Source organism: Microcebus murinus, chromosome 3 (assembly GCF_040939455.1).
Source record: "Microcebus murinus isolate Inina chromosome 3, M.murinus_Inina_mat1.0, whole genome shotgun sequence".
In the NCBI taxonomy this organism is placed as follows: domain Eukaryota; kingdom Metazoa; phylum Chordata; class Mammalia; order Primates; family Cheirogaleidae; genus Microcebus; species Microcebus murinus.
This window is the reverse complement of record NC_134106.1, coordinates 61137496-61162545: the sequence shown is the minus strand read 5'-3', so window position 1 is coordinate 61162545 and position 25050 is coordinate 61137496. Positions and strand designations below refer to the sequence as shown.

Genomic DNA, 25050 nt, shown 5'->3' with positions numbered 1-25050 from the left:
GGGGATGAGGTAAGTGCAAGAACTGCCAACCATTGATTTTTCATGGACCACGTGGAAACAACCTAGCTGTGCGGGACCTTGTTGCTGAGTCAGGGGACTTGGCCTCTGGCCGGCGATGACCGAGCAGAGGGTGCATGGCACTAGCAGCTGTGTGCAGGGGACTAGGGTGGGTCGCAGACAGCACCAGGTGTGCCGAGTGGGAGACGCTCCAGACCTGAAGTGCCACAGCAAGAGAGGTCTAGGGCATTAGGGAGGGGAGCACCGGTGCTGTTCCCTGCGTACCCGCTCCAGCCACATTTCCCAGTGACCACAAAGGGGAATGCACACTGGGCTCCCTGCTGAGTCAGCTCAGCTCTTTGACCCTGAGGTTGATGATTATCAAACCCCCAGGAGCCAGCCAATGAGGGCACTGAGCATCCACAACTTGTCCCTGGAGGTGCGGCAGTCCCTGAACAGTCTCTCCTGGATGCCATCAGAGGTTGAGGGCTCAGGCTTCGCTGGACACTCAAAGCTCCTGCGGTGGCAGGTGAGGGATGGGTGGAAGGACAGAGCTGTGAGTTCGACCTTCCTTGAGATTGAGACTGGGCCATTCTTGGTGTTTGCCTCTTATGGCATCTCATCAACCTAAAAATATGCAATCAAGAGGGAAGGAGCTGTTGCTGAAACTTGTGCTTGTGAGCACAGGGTTTCTGCAATGCATGGTCCCTGGAGGGGATGAAAGGGCTGGGGACATTAGCCTGGCTGCTAAAGGTGTCATCCCAATATACCCAGAAGCTGAGAGAGACAAAAAAAAGGTAGAAGTGAAGGTAGTTTATATATCACTGCTCTTTAGAAGTTATTTCACTCTCAAGTAGCCATACAAGGCAGGTTTTGTTTTATATGTTCTACACAGGAAGAAACAGAGGCTCAGAGAGGTTAAGTGACATGCCCAAGGTCAACCTGCTAGAAAGGGATGGAGCCAGGATTTAAATGCTGGTCTTTTGGACTGTCCCTTCTCGCAGTGGAGGTGGCCTGCTTCTCCAGAGCAAAAGCCAAAAGACACCTTCTGGAGCAGGGTCTCCCCATACCTGCGAAGCTGCGAGGCATGGGGCACTCACGTGGCTTTCTGTCTCTTTTCCAGGGCTGCTGGGAAGGTGTGCGGGGACTCCTCACTGTTTCTGTTGGACCTTAACATTCAAGACGCAGAGGTCTCCCCATGGCCCCTTATCTCATTCGCAAATACCAGGAGAGCGACCGCAAGTGGGTCGTGGACTTGCTCTCCCGGGGGATGGCCGAGCACATTCCCGCCACTTTCCGCCACGTGCTGAAGCTGCCCCGGACTCTCGTGCTCTTACTTGGGGGGCCCCTCGCCCTACTCCTGGTCTCTGGATCCTGGCTCCTGGCTCTCACATTCAGCCTCGCCCTCCTCCCCGTCCTGTGGTTCCTTGCTGCACGTCCCTGGAGGCAGTACGTGGACATGACTTTGCGCACAGACATGGCTGACATCACCAAATCCTACCTGAGTGAGCCTGGCTCCTGCTTCTGGGTGGCTGAGTCTGAGAAGAAGGTGGTGGGCACAGTGGGAGCTCTGCCCGTTGATCACCCCACTTTGCAGGAGAAGCGGGTGCAGCTGTTTCACCTCAGTGTGTCCTCTGAGCACCGTGGTCAGGGGATAGCAAAAGCCCTGGTCAGGACTGTCCTCCAGTTTGCCCGGGACCAGGGCTACAGTGAGGTTGTCCTTGACACCAGCACAATGCAGGTGTCTGCTCAGGCCCTCTACCAGGGCATGGGCTTCCGCAAGACAGGCCAGTCTTTCCCAAGCATGAGTGCGAGGCTAGTGGATCTTCATGAAGTTCATTTTATCCACCGCCTCCCCTGTGCTCAGGTGGGGGGCTGCTGATCTCCTTCCTTGTGCATCAGTCGGGAGGGATCCTCCATGATGCAGCAATTAGGAGAGCTGCCTTTCAGTGCTGACACAATAAAAGCTTATTGGCCGTTCACATCAGAGCCCCAGTGTCTGGTGGGGTCCATTCAGTGTTTGTGGGTCACGTCTGGTTTTTGTTGTTGTTGAGACAGAGTCTCGCTCTGTTGCCAGGCTAGAGTGCCATGGTGTCAGCCTAGCTCACAGGAACCTCAAACTCCTGGACTCAAGAGATCCTCTTGCTTCAGTCTCCTGAGTTGCTAGGAATACAGGCATGTGCCACCATGCCCGGTAATTTTGTTTCCTATATATTTTTAGTCGGCTAATTAATTTCTTTCTATGTTTATTAGAGATGGGGTCTCGCTCTTGCTCAGGCTGGTTTCGAACTCCTGACCTTGAGTGATCCACCGGCGTCGGCCTCTCAGAGTGCTAGGATTACAGGAGTGAGCCACCTCGCCCTGCCTCGCATCTGTTTTGTTTTCTAGTGTCATGATGATGTTGCATAAGAAAATACCACAAAACAATAACAAGCAACTATTTAGCACACGAGCCTGCAGGTCAGCAGTTTTGGCTGGGCAGCACCTCTGGTCTCAGGTGGCTGAGCCAAGCCCACTGTCAAAGGCCATGTGGTTGGCTAAAATGACAGGGTGATGGAGCTCTCATTTCCCAGCAGCTGAGCTCAGGCATGGTTTTCAGGTAATTGCAGAGAAGGAAACACAGAAGCAGAAATGAGGAAATGCACTTTGAAGCAGCTGTCGCATCTACTGACACCCTAGGGTCAGGGGAAGAGATGGACCTGCCTCTGCAGTGAGAGTAGCAGCAAAGTCACGTGGCAAAGGGGTGGGAGGTGGTCATGGGGAAGAATCGGGGACAATGACATAGTCAATCTGTTCTAGGTCGAAGGTCTCTGAGAAGGAAGAAGGTGGCTGGGGATAGAAGGTGGAATTCAACATGAGATCAACCTGGACCCAGCCTTGGGTTCCCAGCAGGACTGAAGTTAGGCTGGGCATGGGGTCTTCCGATGTGTTCGGGAAGAGGGCATGAGATTGTACATTTCCCAGATCTGTCACACTTGGGACCCAGCCTCTTTCCCCAAAAGCTGAGAGACTCCAGATTTTCATAGGTACCGGGGGTCTGACCACATCAGGCCTTAGGCTCATATCCAGTGGCAAGTTGGTACTTGGGCCTGTGGTCATGTTGGGGCACCAAGCCCCTTTCCCAGCTAGTTCATCACCAACATGGTGCCCCTGTGGGTGGTCCAGAGCCTCTCACTGGGCTCTTCTAAGCAAGAGGCCAAGTCTTTGGCTTGTTACCTAAAGCTCAGTGCTTCTCCATGAGGCTGAATCAGAAGAAGGACAAGTGGTTTAAGTGAAGGAAAGAGATGTTTATTATTTTCTGGGCAAAGGAGGAAAGAGGCAGAATATCATCCCGAAATACCGTTTTTCTCCCCTATAACTGAAAATATAGAGCTTTTAAGGGGAGGGTTCTAAGGTTCAGGGTATTGTTGTCATCTACAGTTGATTTTTCTGATCCATTTATCTCCAGCATCTGTTGGGACCCCACACCAGTCTGAGGTATCTCAGGACTGCCTGGGGGTCCTCCATAGCAACGCAAAGGACAAAGCAGCTCAGCTGCTGGCCTCGGGCCAGTGTTAGGGAGAGACAGAATTAACACTCTAAAGAGTGAGAGGGTTTTACAAAGAAAACAATCCCCTGGCTGGCCAAGCCAAGCCAAGCCTCTTGCCTCGGGCAAAGAAGGTAAGGGTGTCAGTTTTAGTGAAAGACTGAAAACATATTATTCCCCCCTTTTCAGGCCATTCTTTCGGTTACAGGCTGATCCAGAAAGTCCAGGTGCCCTTCCATCCAGGGTCTTGTGACACACAGGTGGTGTTTGGGGTCTTTTGCAGCCCTGGCAGCATCCCCTGTTTACAGCTGACCTCTGAAGGGTCAGACAGGAAACACCAGACATACTCCTGCCATCTGGCTTTGCAGGCAGGTTTCCCCTAAATGAGACCCTTTCCCACGAGTTTGGCATAGTTCCAAGCATTCGTGCTGCTGCCTGGAACCACAGGCCTCCCGTCTGCCCTCCTACCCCTCTGTGCTGGTCTCTTTTCCCCCTGGCCTCGTGGGCCACGGCACTCCTCTCTGCCAGGCCATCGGCCTCGTCAGGGCCGCCTCCCTTGTGCTTCTCTGAAAACCCAACTATGGAATCCCTTGTCAAACTGCCCCCACCACCGATGTTTTAAACTGATCCTCTGTTGTCTCTGGAGATGTGGTTCCAGCTTCATATTGATTGGTGGGGCCCTGGGGCCCAGCCTTTCCGAGGCAGGAAGAGAGGGTGCCAGGCTCCCCCGCTGCTCTGCCCAGCTCTCCTCGCCCTGCAAGGCCTATGCCCTCGGGAGGAGTTTCCAAGTGAGCAGTGGACCTGGGCCAGGGACCAAGTGAGCACCGGGCTGGGGCCAGAGACGAGGAAGGTCCACAGTGGTTCCTGTGCTTTGAAAGATTTGGTCTATGACAATGACATGGCTTCACTAATCTCACACAGGCGTGGTCCAGGCCCTCCTGGGACCTACAACCCGAGGGGGCTGAGAGACCCAGGGAGGGGCAAGGACGGATGTGTTGTCATATGACGCGATGGGGGATCCTGGGCCCCGTGGAAGGACCTCAAAAGGGCTCAACTCTCATTGGTGGAGAGCTTCATGAAGGGACAGGGCTTCTCCCCCCAGAAATTCAGAGGCAGGGGTGGAGCTTGGCCCAGCCCCACACAGCCCCTTCTAGTTCTTGCATGTACTGAAGCACTTTCTGCTTGAGGCCTTTGAGCTTACTTTTCCCTTTGCTGGAACATTCTCCTGCCCTCTCTCCTCCTCACTCCCCCCCTTTTTTTATTATTATTATTTTTTTTATTTTAGCGTATTATAGGGGTACAAGTGTTAAGATTACTTATATTGCCCATGCTCCCCGCCCCCCTCAAGTAAGAGCTTCAAGCATGTCCATCCCCCATACGTTGCACATCTTACTCGTTGTGGTTGTATACATTCATCCCCTCCTCCCCCCTCCCACCCTCCTGACACCCGATAAATGTTACTCCTATATGTCCACTTAGGTGTTGATCCGTTAATACCAATTTGCTGCTGAGTACATCTCACCGCCTTTTTATTCAGCAGCTACATAACCTTTGAGCTAGGAGGAAACAGTTCACCTGCTTTTATTCTGGTAGTTATTGTAATTTAGGTCTTTGGTACTCAAAGTGTGGTCCCCAGACCACCGGCAGAAGCATTGCCTTAACTTGCTAAAAATAAGTGTGGATGCAAAGCCTACTATGCCCACAAGAGCAATATTAGCACGATAGTATCGATGCTGGACGGCTTCCTTCTGCAAGCAAGTCGGTGGCCCCGTCCATGAGGCGAGAGGTCGGGAGCGCCCTCTGCTGGTGGCCGCTCCCCACTGCCCGGTCATCACAAGGCACGTGCTGGGTGCTGACAGCCAGGGAGAGAGGGGGGCTGGCGCCCTCCCCACACCACACTCGCTGGCAGCGGGGCTGTGGGCACTGCTGTCCTGCAGGATTCAGACACAGCTGCGGCACTGACTATGTCTGGCTGTGAATCTGGGGGGAGGGTATCATAGGGTCAGGAGACTGGGCTGGGGTACCGGGAGGTCAAGCAGGACCTTCAGACCGAGACACTCCATATGACCCGGAAGACATTCTGCCATGAAATCTGAGACCAAAATGAGGAAATTCTAAAGGAATTTATCAACAACAGCTTTGGGGTTGCCAGGGTTCGAGGGGCAGAGATATGAGGAGTGATGGGTCAGTGAGTACAGGTTTCCTTCTGTGGTGATGAAAATGTCTGGGGACTTGATACCGGCGGTGCTTGCACAAGACTGTGAATGGCCCAATGGCACTGAGTTGTACATTTCACAATGGTTAATTTTATGATATGTAAATTTCATCTGAAAAAACTTAGGAGAAAAGAGGAGTTTGATGGCTCTAAAAACTCACAAGTCAGAGACAGCAAAGACATTGAGGGATTTTTTTTTTTTTTGAAACAGAGTCTCACTCCGTTGCCCAGGCTAGAGTGCTGTGGCCTAGCTCACAGCAACCTCAAATTTCTGGGCTCAAGCAAACCTTCTGCCTCAGCCTCCTGAGTAGCTGGGATTACAGGAATGCACCACCATCCCCGGATAATTTTTCTCTATATCCTTTATAGTTGGCCAATTAATTTCTTTCTGTGTTTAGTAGAGACGGGGTCTCGCTCTTGCTCAGGCTGCTTTCGAACTCCTGACTTTCAGCGATCTGCCCGCCTCGGCCTCCCAGAGTGCTAGGATTACAGGCGTGAGCCACCGCGCCTGGCCATTGAAGGAATTTTTACGGGGAGATTTGCTGCTGTGCTCAGTCTGCCCTTACAGAGCGAAGGGTGGTGGGAGGTGCCAACTTTAACCCCAGCCCACTGGATAGAGGCTGTGAGGACCCTTCTTGTCGCTGTGAGTGCAAGTCCTCGTCTGCCAAGACAAGTGATGTTGCCTCTTGCCTGATAAACCTAAAAGTCAAAGTCACAGCCTAATAGTCTGGGACTTTGGCAGAGGTAGGATGTTTGGCAGAGAGAGAGAGACAGACAGAGAGACAGAGAGAGAGAGAGAGAGAGGTTGGAGGAGGGAAAGAAAGGAAGAAGGACAGGGAGGGAGAGGGAGAGATGGTTTTGCCTGACCTGGGGCTCTGGCAGTGGTGATGCCAGCCCGTGGGCTGCCAGGGAATGGCAGAGTGCAGACTTGTGACTTGTTGGGCAAGTGTGGGGTAGGAGACTAAGGGCTTTCCAGAAAGTAGGACGGAGGGAGGACATGGTCTAAGATAATTGTTTTTCACTCAGAACATTTTTAATAATGCACAGAAAAAAAGTATTCATCTTACAGATTGTTCTGCATGCAAACATAGAATAGCTTGGAGAACAACATTTAGACAACAAAAGTCAATGTGAAAAGACAGGTTAGCCACTTCGGTACGGCGCTCACCGGCTGGGAAACCTCGCCCACAGCCGGCACTCACAGTCCGCAGGACAGTTTGTGCTGCGCGTTGACGACGAATCCGTTTTGCTCTTGTGTGATGAGGAAAGCTTTAAAGCACTGAAAGCTTGTTTGACTTTACAGGCAGCTTTACTTGTAATGTAAATCAGAATAGGTAACATATATGCATATGTTTTCATTACGTTATTTTTAAATGTTCACAATTTTATTTGGGTAAATGAAAAATTAGAAAAGTCATATCACGGCTGTTGGCTAAAGTCACTGTGCACGTTCATCTGTGGCTGTCGACTACAGTCTATGCTCGTACTGAAGTGGTTAAAACCACTAGGACAGTACAGGATTTACATGGCTTGGATTTGACAGTTTTCTCACTGCATCATCAATGTCAGAAACCTGTTCCTTCAGCTATCTCCATTGCTCTGGGTTTAAAGAAATACCTTTTCTTTCTGGTTTCATTTCACCTTCTGGATCCATCCAATATTCTCTAATGTCAATTAGAACTTTCCCTTTAAATCCCCGAACACTTCGGTCCCACATTTGCCCAGTCTGAGACACGCTGCCCTGTCTGCTGCTGCTGCCCTGTTTGGAAGATGACAGAGCTCCTGAAGTCTCACCAGTCTTCTGCTTCTTCACAGGCTTCTCTGGAGCAACTTGCTTCCTCCTTAACTTTTTTTTTTTTTTAAGCCTGTCAAATTTAGCAGTGGGGGGTTAGTCCTCCTTAAATTTTTGTCGACTTCACTGTCAGAGTCGCTGCCTGAAGAGCTTGAAGAAACAGGTTCCTTGGGTTTAGGCGTGGCGTGGCTCCTGCAGTCCTACACCCTCCTGCTTCCTCTGAAGACTCGGTCTAAGATAATCTTAGAGGTCAGTGACTTGGACCCAGCAGTGAGAACATTTAGGCTGTTGACTCCAAACTTCCCTGCAGCTTTCTTCAGCTCAGGAGTAATTTGCTTGGCTTGAAGGATATTTTATTCTGAACATGGTAAAATGTTGGTAACATTAGTATTTGCTTTTATGTAATAGTGTACTGGCTAAGATAGAATTAATTTGTTTTTCATTTTTGTTTTTGCTTCTTGTGCACATGTATCTGCCTGGGCACGCACGTGGGCACCTGGGTATGTGCAGGAAAAGCCTGCCAGCCTGAGCTCTCTGAACCTCCTCCGATGTTTTTTTGTATTTTTTTATTATGGCAAAGTATACATAATGTACCATTAATCATTTTTAAGTGTACAGTTCAGTGGTATTAATTATACTCACAATGTTGTGGAACTGTGACCACAATCTACTTCCAGAACTTTTCATCATCCCAAACAGAAACTGTCCCCATTTAGGCAATCACCCCTCAAGTTTCTCTCCTCCCCTGGCCCCTGGTAACCTCCGTTATACTTTCTGTCTCCATGAACTTGCCTATTGTAACTACCTCATGTGAGTGAAACCATACAGTATGGGTCCTGTTGTCTCTGGCTTATTTCTTTCAGTGTAATGTTTCTGGAATTCACGCATGTTGTAGTGTGCATCAGAATCTCATCCCTTTGAAGGCTGAAGAATGTTCCATTGTAGGGTTGTCCCACCTTTTATTTGTCCATTAATGTGTTGGTGGACACTGGGGTTCTCTCTACCTTTTGACAAGAGTTAATTTATTTTTAAAAGTATCCAGGAAGGCTGGGCGCAGTGATTCATGCCTGTAATCCTAGCACTTTGGGAGGTTGAGGCGTGAGGATCGTTTGAGTTTAGGAGTTCGAGACCAGCCTGAGCAAGAGCGAGACCTCGTCTCTACTAAAAAAAATAGAAAGAAATTAGCTGGACAACTAAAAATATATATATATATATATATATATATATATATATATATATATATATATATAAATTAGCTAGGTGTAGTGGCACATGGCTAAAAGCTGGTGTGGCGGTGCTGATTACAGATAACTTAGTTTTTAAATCAACAAAAGTAATAAAAGACAAGGAAGGTCACTATATAATGGTAAAGGGTAAGTTCAACAAGAAGACATAACAATTCTAAATATATATGCACCCAACCTTGGTGCACCCAGATTCATAAATCAAACTCTACTTTATCTAAACAAATGGATAAACACCACCACCATAATAATCGGAGACTTTAACACCCCACTGACAGCACAGGACAGATCCTCCAAACAGAAAATCAACAAAGAAATAATGGACTTAAACAGAAATCTAGAACAAATGGGTCTGACTGACATTTACAGAACATTCTACCCCAAAACCACTGAATATACGTTCTTCTCATCAGCTCATGGGACATGCTCTAAAATTGACCATATCCTAGGACACAAAGCACATCTCAAACAATTTAAAAAATTAGAAATTACACCATGTATCTTTTCAGACCACAGTGGAATAAATGTAGAAATCAATCCTAACAGGAGTTCTCATCCCTACACAAAGTCATGGAAACTAAACAACCTTCTGCTGAATGATCACTTCATAAATGAAGAAGTCAAGATGGAAATCAAAAGATTCTTTGAACTAAATGACAAAGGTGACACAAGTTACCAAAACCTGTGGGACACAGCTAAAGCAGTCCTGAGAGGAAAGTTTATTTCCATAAATGCCTATATCCAAAATTGAAAAGATCACAAATAGACAACCTAATGAATCATCTCAAAGAGCTGGAAAAAGAAGAACAGACCAACCCCAAACCCAGCAGAAGAAGTGAAATCATTAAGATCAAATCAGAACTAAACAAAATTGACAATAGGAAAACTATACAGAAGATTAATAAAACAAAAAGTTGGTTCTTTGAAAAAGTAAACAAAATTGACACACCATAGGCTAGGCTAATGAAAAGCAGAAAAGAAAAATCTCTAATAAGCTCCATCAGGAACGATAAAGGAGAAATTACAACTGATGCCACGGAGATACAAGATATAATTTATGAATACTACAAAAACCTCTATGCACACAAACTGGAAAATGTGGAGGAAATGGACAATTTCTTAGAAACACACAGCCTCCCTAGGCTCAACCAGGAAGAAATAGAATTCCTGAACAGACCAATATCAAGTACTGAAATTGAAATGGCAATAAAACACCTTCCTAAAAAGAAAAGTCCTGGACCAGATGGTTTCACATCCGAATTGTACCACACCTACAAAGAAGAACTGGTGCCTATCCTGCAGAAATTATTCCACAACATTGAGAAGGATGGAATCCTCCCCAACACATTTTATGAAGCAAACTTAACCCTGATACCAAAACCAGGAAAGGATGCAACAAAAAAAGAAAACTACAGACCAATATCCCTTATGAATATAGATGCAAAAATTCTCAACAAAATCCTAGCCAATCAAATCCAGGTGCTTGTCAAGAAAATGATTCATCACAACCAAGTGGGCTTCAAACCAGGAATGCAGGGATGGTTCAACATATGCAAATCTATAAATGTAATTCACCATATAAACAGAAGCAAAAACAAAGACCATATGATCCTCTCAATAGACGCAGAGAAAGCATTTGACAAAATTCAACACCCTTTTATGATAAGAATGCTCAACAAAATAGGCATAGATGGGGCTTACCTAAAAATGATACAAGCCATATATGACAAACCCACAGCCAATATCATACTGAATGGGGAAAAATTGAAAGCATTCCCACTTAGAACTGGAATAAGATAAGGTTTCCCAGTATCCCCACTTCTGTTCAATATAGTGCTGGAAGTCCTTGCTACAGCAATCAGACAAGAGAGTGGAATTAAGGGCGTCCAAATGGGACCAGAAGAGATCAAACTCTCACTCTTTGCTGATGACATGATATTATACCTAGAAAACCCCAAGGATTCAACCATGAGACTCCTTGATCTGACAAATGAATTTGGTACAGTCTCAGGATACAAAATCAATACACAGAAATCAGAGGCATTCATATACACCAACAACAGTAAAAGCGAGAACCAAATTAAAGACTCAATGCCCTTCAAAATAGCAACAAAGAAAATAAAGTACCTTGGAATATATTTAACTAAAGAGGTAAAAGACCTCTACAGGGAGAACTATGAAACACTGAAGAAGGAAATAGCAGAGGATGTGAGCAGATGGAAGAATATACCATGCTCATGGGTCAGCAGAATCAACATTGTTAAAATGTCTATACTACCCAAAGTGACCTACAGAGTCAACGCAATCCCTATCAAAATACCATCATCATTTTTCACAGATATAGAAAAAATAATTTTACGCTTTGTATGGAACCAGAGAAGACTCCATATAGCAAAATCAATCCTAGGCAATAAAAACAAAATAGGAGGTATCAGTTTACCAGACTTCAAACTATACTACAAGGCTATAGTCATTAAAACAGCTTTTTATTGGCACGAGAACAGGGACATTGACCAGTGGAACAGAACAGAGAACCCAGATATAAAACCATCCTCATATAGCCAACTAATCTTTGACAAAGCAGACAAAAACATACACTGAGGAATAGAATCCTTATTCAATAAATGGTGCTGGGAAAACTGGATAGCCACATGTAGAAGACTGAAACAAGACCCACACCTTTCACCTTTCACAAAAATCAACTCACACTGGCTAACAGACTTGAACCTTAGGTGTGAAACTATTAGAATTCTAGAGGAAAATGTTGGAAATACCCTTCTAGACATTGGCCTAGCCCAAGAATTTATGAGGAAGGCCCCAAAGGCAATCACGACAGCAACAAAAATAAACAAATGGGACCTGATCGAATTTAAAAGCTTCTACACAGCCAAAAACACTGTCAGGAGAGCAAACAGACAGCCCACAGAATGGGAGAAAATTTTTGCAAGCTACACATTTGATAAAGGGCTGATAACTAGAATCTATTTAGAACTCAGGAAAATCAGCAAGAAAAAAATCAAACAACCCTATTGAAAAATGGGCAAAGGACATGAACAGAAACTTCTCAAAAGAAGACAGAATAATGGCCAACAAACATATGAAAAAATGCTCAACATATCTAATCATCAGGGAAATGCAAATCAAAACCACAATGAGATATCACTTAACTCTAGTGAGAATGGCCTTTATCAAAAAGTCCCCAAACAACAAATGCTGGCGTGGATGCAGAGAGAGAGGAACACTCCTACACTGCTGGTGGGACTGCAAACTAGTTCAACCTCTGTGGAAAGCAATATGGAGATACCTCAAAGCGATACAAGTGGATCTACCATTTGATCTAGCAATCCCATTACTGGGCATCTACCCAAAAGATCAAAAGTCACTTTATGAAAAAGACACCTGCACTCAAATGTTTATAGCTGCACAATTCACAATTGCAAAGCTGTGGAAACAACCCAAGTGCCCATCAATTCATGAGTGGATTAATAAAATGTGGTATATGTATACCATGGAGTACTACTCAGCTTTAAGAAACAATGGTGATATAGCACCTCTTATATATTCCTGGATACAGCTGGAACCCATTCTACTAAGTGAAGTGTCTCAAGAATGGAAAAACCAGCATCACATGTACTCACCAGCAAATTGGTATTAATGGATCAACACCTAAGTGGACATATAGGAGTAACATTTATCGGGTGTTGGGAGGGTGGGAGGGGGAGGGGAGATGGGTATATACAACTACAAGGAGTAAGATGTGCAACATTTGGGGGATGGAACGCTTGAAGCTCTTACTCGCTTGAAGCTCTTACTCGAGGGGGGAGGGGCCATGGGCAATATAAGTAACCTTAACACTTGTACCCCCATAATATGCTAAAATAAAAAAATAAATAAATAAAATAAAATATTTATATATATTAGCCAGGCATGGTGGCACATGCCTGTAGTTCCAGCTACTCGGGAGGCTGAGGCAGGAGGATCGCTTGAGCCCAGGAGTTTGAGGTTGCTGTGAGCTAGGCTGAGGCCACGGCACGCTAGCCTGGGCAACAGAGTAAGACTCTGTCTCAAAAAAAAAAAAAAAAAAATTCAAAAAGGGAAAGGTGTTGAGCAATTTTTTGGCAAGCCCTCCTTTCCACAGGCCCCGATCCTGGGGCACCTTCCTACCCCACAGCACGACACCTGGCTTCAGATATTGCCTTCTTGCCTCTGCCAGGTGGTGGAGCCAATGGGCCAGGAGGGCAGGAGCCAGGCTGGATTGACCCTTGGACCTGGCTAAGGCTCCAAGGCTCTCCTTGGGGGCCAGGAGCCAGGCTGGGGGTTGGGCCAGGCTCTGAGGTGTGTGGCATTCCTCTATGACCCTGCACCCCGCTGCCATATGAGTGCTGTGGAGGATGGCATACTGTGGCCACAACGCCCAGCAGCGTGGGCTCAAGAAGGATGTGGTCCGAGTGTGGTTCTCTAACTGGCGCCTGAGGAGCAAGCGATCTAGCAGTGACTGTTCACATTGGGAGGAGTCTGAGGCTGCTGGGTCTCCTTTCTCAGGGAGACCAGTGTCCTTTCCTCTGGCCACAGGGCCCCATTTCAGTACCCCAGGCTATGGGAGCCCTCACCTTACCACACTGTACTCCCGGGTCCCTTTCCCTGAGGGGGAAGCCTTTCCCTCTGTCTCTGTCACCACTCTGGGCTCTCCCATGCATTCCAACTGGGGTGCCTGCCCTTCTAGGATTTTGCAGGAGGGGAGGGCAGGGAAAGGGGAGACTACAGAAGAACTTGGAGTTTGTAGCAGGGATTGTGATTGAGTTCTTCAATCACTATGGAATTGAGAACACAAAGGGTAGGGGCAGGCAGTTTTGGGCGAGCTAGCTAGAAGGAAGGTGAAGTTCAGTGATGCTCTTGATTTTAATCCCCACATCACTCATCACTTTGTTCTTAAATAAAGAAGCCTGAGACACACACACACACACACAATTTTTTTGAAAGAAAAAAAATTCAACATTATTTTAAAAAGACTTTTCCCCTGGGCTTTGGGTATGGCCAGGTGGAAGTGGGTCGGGGGCCTACAGAGATTGGAGGATTCCAAGGAGAAAGAGAGCAAGCAGGCCAGGGCATTTATTGTGCTCTGTCCCCAGATCTCCTTTCAGGACCTCTCTCTACTCAGCTCCTTGGTCAGGTTCCTATAACCCCTCCTTCCCACTCAGGCCTGTGGGTTCCTGGACCATCCTTGCCTTCCCCTCTACACACCACACCTTCATCATCCGCCCTTCTGTTAACTCTACCTACACAATCTGCTGGAATTATCCTAATTTGAGTGTTGGAACCTGATACCCTCTCCCTTAGAGGATTTGTTTAAAAGGTTACAGAACATTTCTTCTCTATAGACCTGGAAGCATTATCCTACCATTTCTGAACATCTTACTGAGGATGACCTGTCTGTCTACTTTCTTTCCTGTTTCCTTTTTTTTTTTGGACAGAGTCTCACTCTGTTGCCCAGGCTAGAGTGCCATGGGCATCAGCCAAGCTCACAGCAACCTCAAACTTCTTGGCTCAAGTGATCCTACTGCCTCAGCCTCCCAGGTGGCTGAGACTACAAGCATGCGCCACCATGCCTGGCTAATTTTGTTTATATAGATATATTTTTTAGTTGTCCAACTAATTTCTTTCTAATTTTTTAATAGAGAGAGGGTCTCGCTCTTGCTCAGGCTGGTCTTGACTCCTGAGCTCAAACGATCTTCCCACCCTGGCCTCCCAGAGTGTTAGGATTACTGGCATGAGTCACACTGCCCAGCCTATTTTCTTTCCTGTTGAAGCAATTTGTTGCTATTTTGTTTACTCATCTCTTTTAAATTATGAGTCCTCACTGGAATCCAGGATAATGATCTGAGGTTGGGCTACTGGAGTCTTGATGAGAAGTCAGGGGAATGATGTCTTTCCAGGAGCCCAAGGTAAGGGAGACTGAGTTGATGTTTCCCTTCTTCCTGTGAACTCCCAGGATGCCACTTGATTATCTACCTTCCAACTCACTGGCCCTTTCCAGCCTGGGGTGGTCCAGTAGGGGAGTGATCTTCACAGATGCAAGCATGGGATGTCATTGGCATGCTCCCCTCAAACCCCACAACTCTCAGAGGAACAGTGATTCCAAAAATATATTACTGATTACTTATATAATCCGTTTCCTAAGGGCAATAGAAAAAACGAATAAAATAGTTTATCAGGGCACTTGTAACTGTTAATGCCTCGTTAATTGTTAAGCATTCATTGTTAAAAAGTAACAAGTAGCAGCAATACAAGTGCTTAATGAGAAGGGCAAGACCCTGAAAGGAGGGAGGCATCAGGTACAAGATTCCTCTGGAGGGGAGTGGTCAGAAGTCCTGATGGAGTGGGTAGCACTAAAGTGGGTCTTGAAGAAAGAACAGAGCCTCAGTCACATATTGGAATTTGGCCAAGTACGGCCTGACCACTGGCGACAGGATGGGTGTGGTGGGGCTTGGTGGGTGGATCTTACCTCCCACCAGACAGAGCTGGTTCTCCTTGCACCTGGGGCTTTTGGCTACTCCATCACTGGCCAGACACCTGTGGGCCAGCATGCTGTACTGAAAAGCAAGAATGCGTAGGCTTTGGGCCTAGAGCTACCTAGCTTTGAGTTTCCCCCTCCCACCTGGGGCCTTGAGTAGGACACCTCAGCTTTCTGGGTCTGGGTCTCCCATTTGTCAAAGTGGGACATTAATACCGACCTTAGGTCTTATACAGTATAGGAAAATATCTTTCTAACGGTGCCGGTATCTAATAATTTCTTGTTACAAAACATCCATTTCTTCTTCCTTTATGCACCTGGAAGTGCTGAGGCAGGCAGAAGACACGGGAGATGCTTGGTCTCCCCTCCACAGTGGACACACACCGGTGTGTGCCAACTGCCTGACCTCCAGGCACAGCAAGAGCTCTGGGGCTCAGCAGCAGCTGACTGGAGGCCATAACGTCCAAGCAGAGGGCCTCGCCCCCACTCTCTTGCTAGACAGTCAGTGGTTATAGGAAGCGGGAGATGACGTTGTTGCCCAGGCAGTAGAGCTGTGGGGGTGGTGAGGGCACAAGGAGGTCTCTGCGGGGGGACACACGTCTAGAGCCTGGGTGTACCCCAGCCAGGCTGGGAGCCCAGGCCCAGGGACAGGTGCTTTGTAGGGGCCAGACTTGTGGCTCCGGCTAGGGGTGGTCACTGGAACTGGAGCCTTGTCCGTTCTTCCTCAAAGAGGCCAGGGCAGGGGCACCTGCCAGGTAGAAGAGAGGAGGGACATGCTTTGGGGACCCCCACAGGGCAGGCTGGGGCCAAGCGGGTAGGGCCTTCCCCCCTATGTCCCAATGGGCTGCCCTCAGGGCCATGCGAACAGGAGTTTATAGTGAGCCGGGCGGCCAAGCATATATATTTAACCAGCTGTGGGAGGAGTCGAGATTATTGATGTGAAGAGAAACAGGCGCCTGCACAATGGAGCCATCTGGCCTTTCATGGGGTCCCTGTTCAGAAATGGCCGCCCTGTCTGTCAAAAAGGGGAGACAGACACCAAACCCTCTCTGTGCATGTTCCTTAGGCTGTTGGCATCAGGTCATCGTTTTTATCAGCAAAGAATGCTGGTCTGGCCCTCAGGGAACAAGGCTGATGGCCGTCAGCAAGGGAGGGGTAAAGTGATGGGCTTGGGACCTCCCCGTCATGGCTGGGAACTCAGTTTTAAGGTTTCTCTGGGGTCCCCCTTGGCCAAGAAGGGGTGGGTTCAGGAAGCCCGGAGCTGAGGATTTTATTTTTAGTTGACACTGCAAAGCAACATCACCCTGCGTGGCAGGGCAGTCCTCAGGCCTCCTCTCTTGGGACCCCAATCCCTGGACCCCTTCCTTGGTGGCAGGACTAGCCTGCCCAGGCTTTCTGCAGTGACTAGACTGGAGGTGGGAGGGGGTGTCATGCCGGCGCACACTCCCGAGGAGTGTCAGCAGTGGAAGTGACGGAAACTCAGGAAGACCGAGAAGTTCAGTCACTGCTGAACTGGGTGCCTGGAGGAGGCGCAAGGCCTGGGCCGGGGACCTAGACGTGCTCCGCACTGCCTGAGCCCGCAGAGCCCGTCCTCTGACGGTGGACAAACAGATTACAAACAAAATCTCCTCCCAACCCAGAGAGCCTCTCTGCAGAGGTGGAAGAGAAAGAAAACACTTCTGTCATTGAAGATGTATTAAAGCAGAGTGTGATGCACACCACAGGCAATCCGCTAAGAGACTGCAAAGACAGGAAGAAACTCCACCTGTCGGCCCCGCCCGGGGAGGCAACCCCTTCTGAGACCCATTCCATACTGTCCCTGTTCCCAAGATGAGCTGCAACCAGTACTCGGGTGAGGGGGCTCCACGGCACCGTTGGCCACACCCAGTTTATCCTAGATTCATCTTACATCCCCCTGGCCATCTGTGTTCGCTAATTAGCTTGATGCACAGAAAAAATAAACTCCTCTCTTGATGACAGCAGGTCAATTTACAACCCGGAGAGGAAGCGACACGAGATGGGGGCGCTATCTCCCTTGATGATTAGGTTTCCAAACGAGGGGCCCCCAGGTCTTCGAGGAAGACCGTCCTGGGTTGTAAAACTGGCAAGAGGTTTATTGAGCTGTCACAAAAGTTTGCAGGTTGTCTACATCTCAAAGTGGCACAGGAAGAATTTACAATGACACATTTTCTAAAGAAAATGCTCTAAGAAAAGGGACAGAGGGCCTCTCTTGCCCTCTTCAGGTCTCCCTGTGTTGCCAGGCTGGATGTGAACTCCTGGCCTCAAGGGATCCTCCCACCTCAGCCTCCCGAGGAGCTGGGACTAGAGGCAGGAGTCACTGCACCTGGCTGTTCCTCTCTTTTAACACAAAGTATTAGGGTTCCTAGTTTTCATTTTCTTTGCTGTTTCTGAGAGCAGTGTCCTGTCACTTCTCAGCATAGCACCAGTAATTCCCAGCCTAACACAGAATCTGTGCAGTGAAAAGATGGTGTTTTCCTTATTCCCCCAAAATAAAAAAGACAGAACGAAAGAAGGAAAGACAAGGCGTAAGATGTGCAACATTTGGGGGATGGACATGCTTGAAGCTCCTACTCGAGGGGGGAAGGGGGCATGGGCAATATAAGTAACCTTAACACTTGTACCCCCATAATACACTAAAATAAAAAAATAAAATAAAAATAACGTAATGAAAACATAAAAAAAGAAAGAAGGAAGGAAGGAAGGAAGGAAGGAAGGAAGGAAGGAAGGAAGGAAGGAAGGAAGGAAGGAAGGAAGGAAGGAAAAGAAGAAAGAAAGAAAGACCACCTGGCTTAGTATTTTGTATAAATCTGCATGTTCCTTTCAAGAAAATCTTAACTCTAAGGAATTGGAATGAGATTTAGTGGAGACAGCTCGGGACGCTGGGTTGTTCGTTTGCTCTCTTTCCTTGGAAAGGCTTCACTGGTAAGCACTGGCTGTCACAAAGCAGACCTGAATATAACAGCTTTTACGTACAGGCTAGAGACACACAACTTTAGTTATGCACTTGGGGCATTATTTGTAGCAAAAGCCCAAATCCAGCCCAGCTTCCAAGGAGGCTCTAGGACTTATCCATTTCTTTAATACTTGAGAATTTAACTAGAGCTAGAAGACTTTTCAGAAATGATCTCCTTTGAACAGGTGCCAGGCCTCCAACCCACGGCAGGCACTTGGCCGAGTTTTGTTCACTGAATTAATGAATCTTTCAGGTCTCATGAAGAAAACCCAGGCTTCTATCAGGAGAGTCATAAAAATGCAGGAGTGACACTAAACATTGGGAGAGACCAGAAGCCTGGAGGAAACCGAGGCAGCTGTGCTTTGGGGAAGCCACGGCAACCAGCGCGCTCACAGGGAGAGAGAGCCCAGGGACAGACAAGCCCCTCGCCCTGCACTTGACTCTCAGCTTTCTGGCTGGTTAGTACTAGTCGCACTCACCTTGGGAACACACAAGTGCACTTTGGAGCCCTCTGTGCACCCCCTTTGCTTCCTAGGTCAACTTTAGCTAAACATTGAAATGTTCATAGGAAACATTGAAATGAACTGAGAACAATTTAACAAAGATCCGCAGACTCACCACCAGAGCTGATGTTGTCATAGTTAGACTTTACCTTGGAGGTCCCCTCAGATGCCAAAGATCTGGATCCCAGCAGGCTGCACCACGGCCCTGCATCCCAGCTGCCAGCTCGCAGCTGCTGGCTTGTGACAAGGACGGCTGCGGGATGGCACCTGCAGGGCGAGTCTCCATCTTTCGGCATCTGCTCTCCAGTGTCCTCGTGGAAGCCCTTGCCACCAACGTGGCTGTCATCTCTGACCCCTTCCTTGTCCTCATCCCTGTGTGAATCATTCTAACTCCTGCCATTTCTGCCCCTAATGCACCTCCCATGGTCCCTGTGTCACCATCTTGACTGCCTGACTCTGGTCGATCCCCTGCTGTCTCCTGGGCCTCTGCTGGCCCACAGGCTCCTTTGTGAACCCTGAATAAGGCACCGGCTCGAGTAACGCAGCCTGCTGGAAGCCCAGTTTGGTTGGCAAATAATGCCTTTGAGCAAATAGGAAAAAGATGCCCTGTCCTTAGGCCAGACTCAGCTCCGTGCCACGCTCATGGCTTGGCAAGCTGAGGAAGGCTGGAATTAGTGCCCACGAGCTCCTCTTGGCCAGGTACCATGGTGCAGAGGGCACCCTGCACACCTGCACTAGGGACCTTTGTGCCAGCTGGATGCTGCACGAGCCTCCCGGGGTACCTGCTTCCAGCCCCGCGTCCTCAAATCCACTGTCCATGTGCAGCCAGAGTGATGCGTGTGCCCGTGAGCGTGTGCACGTGCGCGCACACACACAGCAAGTGCCCACAGCCTCCCCTTGCTCTTGGAATAGAGTCCAAACTACGTCACCAGGACGAGATACCAGCCCCCCTCTCCCACTCTCTCCAGCCACGGCCCACCTGTCATGAAGGCTTTCCCTGCGTCCCACCTCAGGGTCTTCAGGCTTCTGTTCCCTCAGCCTGACACGCTGCCCTCACCCTGCCTTGCTCAGGCTCCCTCTGCTTCTGGCCCTCCCTTGGGAGCAGCCAGTGCCTCTCCCTCCCCCCACCCTCGTCGTGGTCATCACGGCCGTGAGAGGCATCCTCTTGTGTCCCAGACACCGAAAGCTCCTGAGCAGCTCCCAAGCGTGAGACCCCACGTCCGCCGGCTTCCCTGCTCACCCCAAGTGCCCGCACGGCCTGGCCCAGGACAGTCATTAACTGAATATTACACAGAAAGGCCTGCTTACACTTGTGACCCTGCCTTCAGCAAGCCCTGAGTACATTCATTCTTACCTGCTTGGCGACTTTAGTGCTTGTGGGGAGAGGCGCGAGTTAATTTTTGGAAGGGAAGCCTCCCTTTGATAGCTCACAACGTCTATATTTTTCAGGTTTGTTTGGCTTTTGCCTGTTTTACTGCTACCTGGACAGTGGGAAATGTTCAACCACTCTTCTGGCACAGGCTCTGCCCAACAAGCAGAACACACACCAGGTGCACACCGTGCTGTGCCTGTCTGCTGTGTCGGCCTTGCTCCCAGCTGAACCTGACATCCAGAACGTCGTGTGTGCATCACACACAACTGTGGAGTGAGTGAATGAATGAATGGATGATGAATAAAGTTGGAAAGGGGTGAGGTAAGTGCAAAAACTGCCAACCATTGATTTTTTTCATGGACCAGGTGGAAACAGCCTAGCTGTGAGGGACCTTGTTGCTGAGTCAGGGGACTTGGCCTCTGGCCGGCGATGACCGAGCAGAGGGTGCATGGCACTAGCAGCTGTGTGCAGGGGACTAGGGTGGGTCGCAGACAGCACCAGGTGTGCCGAGTGGGAGATGCTCCAGACCTGAAGTGCCACAGCAAGAGAGGTCTAGGGCATCAGGGAGGGAGCACCCGGTGCTGTTCCCTGCGTACCCGCTCCAGCCACATTTCCCAGTGACCACAAAGGGGAATGCACACTGCGCTCCCTGGTGAGTCAGCCCAGCTCTTTGACCCTGAGGTTGATGATTATCAGACCCCCAGGAGCCAGCCAATGAGGGCACTGAGCATCCATGCCTGTCCCCAGAGGTGCAGCAGTCCCTGGACAGTCTCTCCTTGGTGCCATCAGAGGTTGAGGGCTCAGGCTGCGCTGGACACTCAAAGCTCCTGCGGTGCCAGGTGAGGGACGGGTGGAAGGACAGAACTCTGAGTTGGACTTTCCTCGAGATCTTGAGGCTGGGCCATTCTTGGTATTTGCCTCTTATGGCATCTCAGCAACGTAAAACTATGCAGTCAAGGGGGAAAGAGCCCTTGCTGAAACTTGTGCTTGTGAGGACAGGATTTCTGCAATGCATGGTTTCTGGGGAGAGAAGAAAGCGCTGGGGACATTAGCCTGGCTGCTGCAGGTGTCATCCCAATATACCAAGAAGCTGAGAGAGCCAAAAAAGGGTAAAGAGGGTAGAAAGGAAGTTACTTTATATACCACAGATTTATAGAAGTTATTACATCCTTAGAACAGCCCCACAAAGCAGGTTTTATTTTACCCTGTTCTACAGATGAAGAAACATAGGCTCAGAGAGGTTACGGGAGCTGCCCAAGGTCACACAGCTATAAAGCGAGGGAACCAGGATTTAAATGCTGGTCTTTTGGACTGTCCCTTCTCGCAGTGGAGGTGGCCTGCTCCTCGTGAGCAAAATCAGAAAGACACATCTGGAGCAGGGTCTCCCCGTCCCTGCGAGACTGTGAGGCATGGGGCACTCACGTGGCTTTCTGTCTCTTCTCCAGGGCTGCCAGGAAGGTGTGCGGGGACTCCTCACTGTCTCTGTTGGACCTTAACATTCAAGACGCAGGGGTCTCCCCATGGCCCCTTATCTCATCCGAAAATACCAGGAGAGCGACCACAAGTGGGTCGTGGATTTGCTTTCCCGGGGAATAACCGAGCACATTCCCGCCACTTTCCGCCACGTGCTGAAGCTGCCCCGGACTCTCGTGCTCTTACTTGGGGGGCCCCTCGCCCTACTCCTGGTCTCTGGCTCCTGGCTCCTGGCTCTCACATTCAGCCTCGGCCTCCTCCCCGTCCTGTGGTTCCTTGCTGCACGTCCCTGGAGGCAGTACGTGGACGTGATGTTGCGCACAGACATGGCTGACATCACCAAATCCTACTTGAGTGAGCCTGGCTCCTGCTTCTGGGTGGCTGAGTCTGAGAAGAAGGTGGTGGGCACAGTGGGAGCTCTGCCTGTTGATCACCTCACTTTGCAGGAGAAGCGGTTGCAGCTGTTTCACCTCAGTGTGTCCTCTGAGCACCGTGGTCAGGGGATAGCAAAAGCCCTGGTCAGGACTGTCCTCCAGTTTGCCCGGGACCAGGGCTACAGTGAGGTTGTCCTTGATACCACCACAATGCAGGTGTCAGCTCTGGGCCTCTACCAGGGCATGGGCTTCCGCAATACAGGCCAGTCCTTTCACAGCATAGATTTCAGGCTAGTGGCTGTTCATACAATTCATTTCATCTACCACCTCCTTTATGCTCAGGGGGGTGGCCCGTGATCTCCTTCCTTGTGCATCAGTCGGGAGGGGATCCTCCATGCTGCAGTAATTAGCAGAGCTGCCTTTCAGTGCTGACACAATAAAAGCTTATTGGCTGTTCACATCAGAGCCCCAGTGTCTGGTGGGGTGGTGGCGTATGGGGTAATGGTCCATTCAGTTTTTGTGGGTCATGTCTATTTCGTTTTGTAGTGTCATGATGATGTTGCATAAGAAAATACCACAAAACAATAACAAGCAACTATTTAGCACATGAGCCTACAGGTCAGCAGTTTTGGCTGGGCTTGGCTGGGCAGCACCTCTGGTCTCAGGTGGCTGAGCCAACCCCACTGTCAAAGGCCATGCGGTTGGCTAAAGTGACAGGGTGATGGAGCTCTCATATCCCACAGCTGAGCTCAGGCATGGTTTTCAGGTAATTGCAGAGAAGGAAAAACTGAAGCAGAAATGAGGAAATGTACTTTGAAGCAGCTGTCGCATCTGCTGACACCCTGGGGTCAGGGGAAGAGGTGGATCTGCCTCTGCAGTGAGAGTAGCAGCAAAGTCACGTGGCAAAGGGGTGGGAGGTGGTTATGGGGAAGAATCGGGGACAATGACATAGTCTATCTGTTCTAGGTCGAAGGTCTCTGAGAGAGAAGAAGGTGGCTGGGGATAGAAGGTGGAATTCAACATGAGATCAACCTGGACCCAGCCTTGGGTTCCCAGCAGGACTGAAGTTAGGCTGGGCATTGGGTCTTCCGATGTGTTCGGGAAGAGGGCATGGGATTGTGCATTTCCCAGATCTGTCACACTTGGGTCCTAGCCTCTGTCCCCAAAAGCTGAGAGACTCCAGATTTTCATAGGTACCGGGGGTCTGACCACACCAGGCCTTAGGCTCATATCCAGTGGCAAGTTGGTACTTGGGCCTGTGGTCATGTTGGGGCACCAAGCCCCTTTCCCAGCTAGTTCATCACCAACATGGTGCCCCTGTGAGTGGTCCAGAGCCTCTCACTGGGTTCTCCCAAATAAGAGGTCAAGTCCTTGGCCTGTTACTGAAAGCTCAGCACCTGGCCACCAGGCCGAATCAGAAGAAGAAGGACAAGTGGTTGAAGAGAAGGAAAGAGATGTTTATTCCTTTCCTAGTTAAGGAGTAAAAAGGCAGACTATGATCCTCAAATCCTGTTTTCCTCCCCCATATTCGAAAATACAGAGTTTTTAAGGGGGCTTCTCAGGTTCACGGTATTGATGTCAACTACAGTTAATAGTTCTGGTCCTTTCATCTCCAGAGTCTGTTTGGAGCCCCCACCAGTCTGGAGCCAGGCCAGAGTGGCCTGGGTTATCTCGGGACTGCCTGCAGCTCCTCCATATCTCCTGCAATGCAAAGGACAAAGAAAACCCTCCCCTGGTCCAGCTGCTGGTCTCGGGCAGGGAAGCCAGTTTTAGGGAGAAACAGAATTAACACTCTAGAACAGGGGTCCTCAAACTTTTTAAACAGGGGGCCAGTTCACTGTCCCTCAGACCGTTGGAGAGCTGAACTATAGATTTAAAAAAACTATGAACAAATTCCTATGCACAGTGCACATATCTTACTTTGAAGTAAAAAAATAAATGGGCAAAAACACCCGCATGTGGCCCTTGGGCCGTAGTTTGAGGACGCCTGCTCTAAAGAGTGATAGGGTTTTACAAAGAAAACCCTCCCCTGGCCCAGCTGCTGGTCTCAGGCAGGGAAGCCAGTTTTAGGGAGAGACAGAATTAACACTCTAAAGAGTGAGAGGGTTTTACAAAGAAAGCAATCCCCTGGCTGGCCAAGCCAAGCCAAGCCAAGCCTCTTGCCTGCGGCAGGTAAGGTAGGGAAGTCACTTTTAGTGAGAGACTGGAAACATATTTCCCCCCACCTTTTTCAGGCCATTCCCTCTGTTACAGGGTGTTTCAGGAAGTCCAGGCGCCCTTCCATCCAGGGTCATGTGACACACAGGCGGTATTTGGGGTCCTCTCCAGCCCTGGCAGTGTTCCCTGCTTGCAGCTGACTTCTGAAGGGTCAGACAGGCCACACCAAACATACTCCTGCCAACTGGCTTTGCAGGCAGGTTTCACCTAAATGGAGACACTTATCCATGAGCTCGGCATAGTTCCAAGCATTCGTGTTGCTGCCTAGGACCACAGGCCTCCAGTCTGTCCTCCTACCCCTCTGTGCTGGTCTCTTTTCCCCCTGGCCTCGTGGGCCACCGCACTCCTCTCTGCCAGGCCATCGGCCTCGTCAGGGCCGCCTCCCTTGTGCTTCTCTGAAAACCCAACTATGGAATCCCTTGTCAAACTGCCCCCACCACCGATGTTTTAAACTGAGCTGCTGTTACCTCCGGAGATGTGGTTCCTGCTTATTATTGATTGGTGGGGCCCTGGGGCCCAGCCTTTCCGAGGCAGGAAGAGGGTGCCAGGCTCCCCCGCTGCTCTGCCCAGCTCTCCTTGCCCCGCAAGGCCTGTGCCCTCGGGAGGAGTTTCCAGGTGAGCAGTGGACCTGGGCCAGGGACCAAGGAGGCCCACAGTGGTTCCTGTGCTTTGAAAGATTTAGTCTATGACAATGAAATTTCTTCACTGATCCCACACAGGCGTGGTCAAGCCCTCCTGGGACCTACGCCCAGAGGTGGCTGAGAGACCCGGTTAGGGGCAAGGAGGTAAGCATTGTCCTAAGAGGTGATGAGGGGTTCCTGGGCCCTATGGAAGGACATGAAAAGGGGCCCA

The 25050-nt window shown here is 49.3% G+C and overlaps 2 protein-coding genes and 1 pseudogene across 3 annotated transcripts; 2 read left to right on the top strand and 1 right to left on the bottom strand.

Moving 5' to 3' along the window:
• Positions 1–450: 450 nt before the first annotated feature.
• LOC105884612 (N-acetyltransferase 8B-like) lies at positions 451–1979 on the top strand. The gene is made up of 2 exons (XM_012788690.3): positions 451–526; positions 1121–1979. The coding sequence occupies exon 2, from the start codon at positions 1196–1198 to the stop codon at positions 1877–1879; it is 684 nt and encodes a 227-aa protein (XP_012644144.3). The 5' UTR covers positions 451–526; positions 1121–1195; the 3' UTR covers positions 1880–1979.
• A 5263-nt stretch (positions 1980–7242) lies between these two features.
• LOC142869931 (activated RNA polymerase II transcriptional coactivator p15-like) lies at positions 7243–15495 on the bottom strand (annotated as a pseudogene).
• A 4817-nt stretch (positions 15496–20312) lies between these two features.
• On the top strand, positions 20313–22439 carry LOC142869969 (N-acetyltransferase 8B-like). 2 transcript variants are annotated; one of them, XM_076000479.1, is made up of 2 exons: positions 20313–20455; positions 21580–22439. In XM_076000479.1, the coding sequence occupies exon 2, from the start codon at positions 21655–21657 to the stop codon at positions 22336–22338; it is 684 nt and encodes a 227-aa protein (XP_075856594.1). In that variant the 5' UTR covers positions 20313–20455; positions 21580–21654; the 3' UTR covers positions 22339–22439. The 2 variants fall into 2 exon arrangements, with proteins under 2 accessions (XP_075856594.1, XP_075856593.1); XM_076000478.1 differs by lacking the exon at positions 20313–20455 and adding an exon at positions 20866–20973.
• The last annotated feature ends 2611 nt before the right edge of the window (positions 22440–25050 follow it).

Coding starts and splice junctions, on each gene's coding strand:
- LOC105884612 (XM_012788690.3), top strand. CDS start 1,196: ATGGCCCCTTATCTCATTCGCAAATACCAGGAGAGCGACCGCAAGTGG.
- LOC142869969 (XM_076000479.1), top strand. CDS start 21,655: ATGGCCCCTTATCTCATCCGAAAATACCAGGAGAGCGACCACAAGTGG.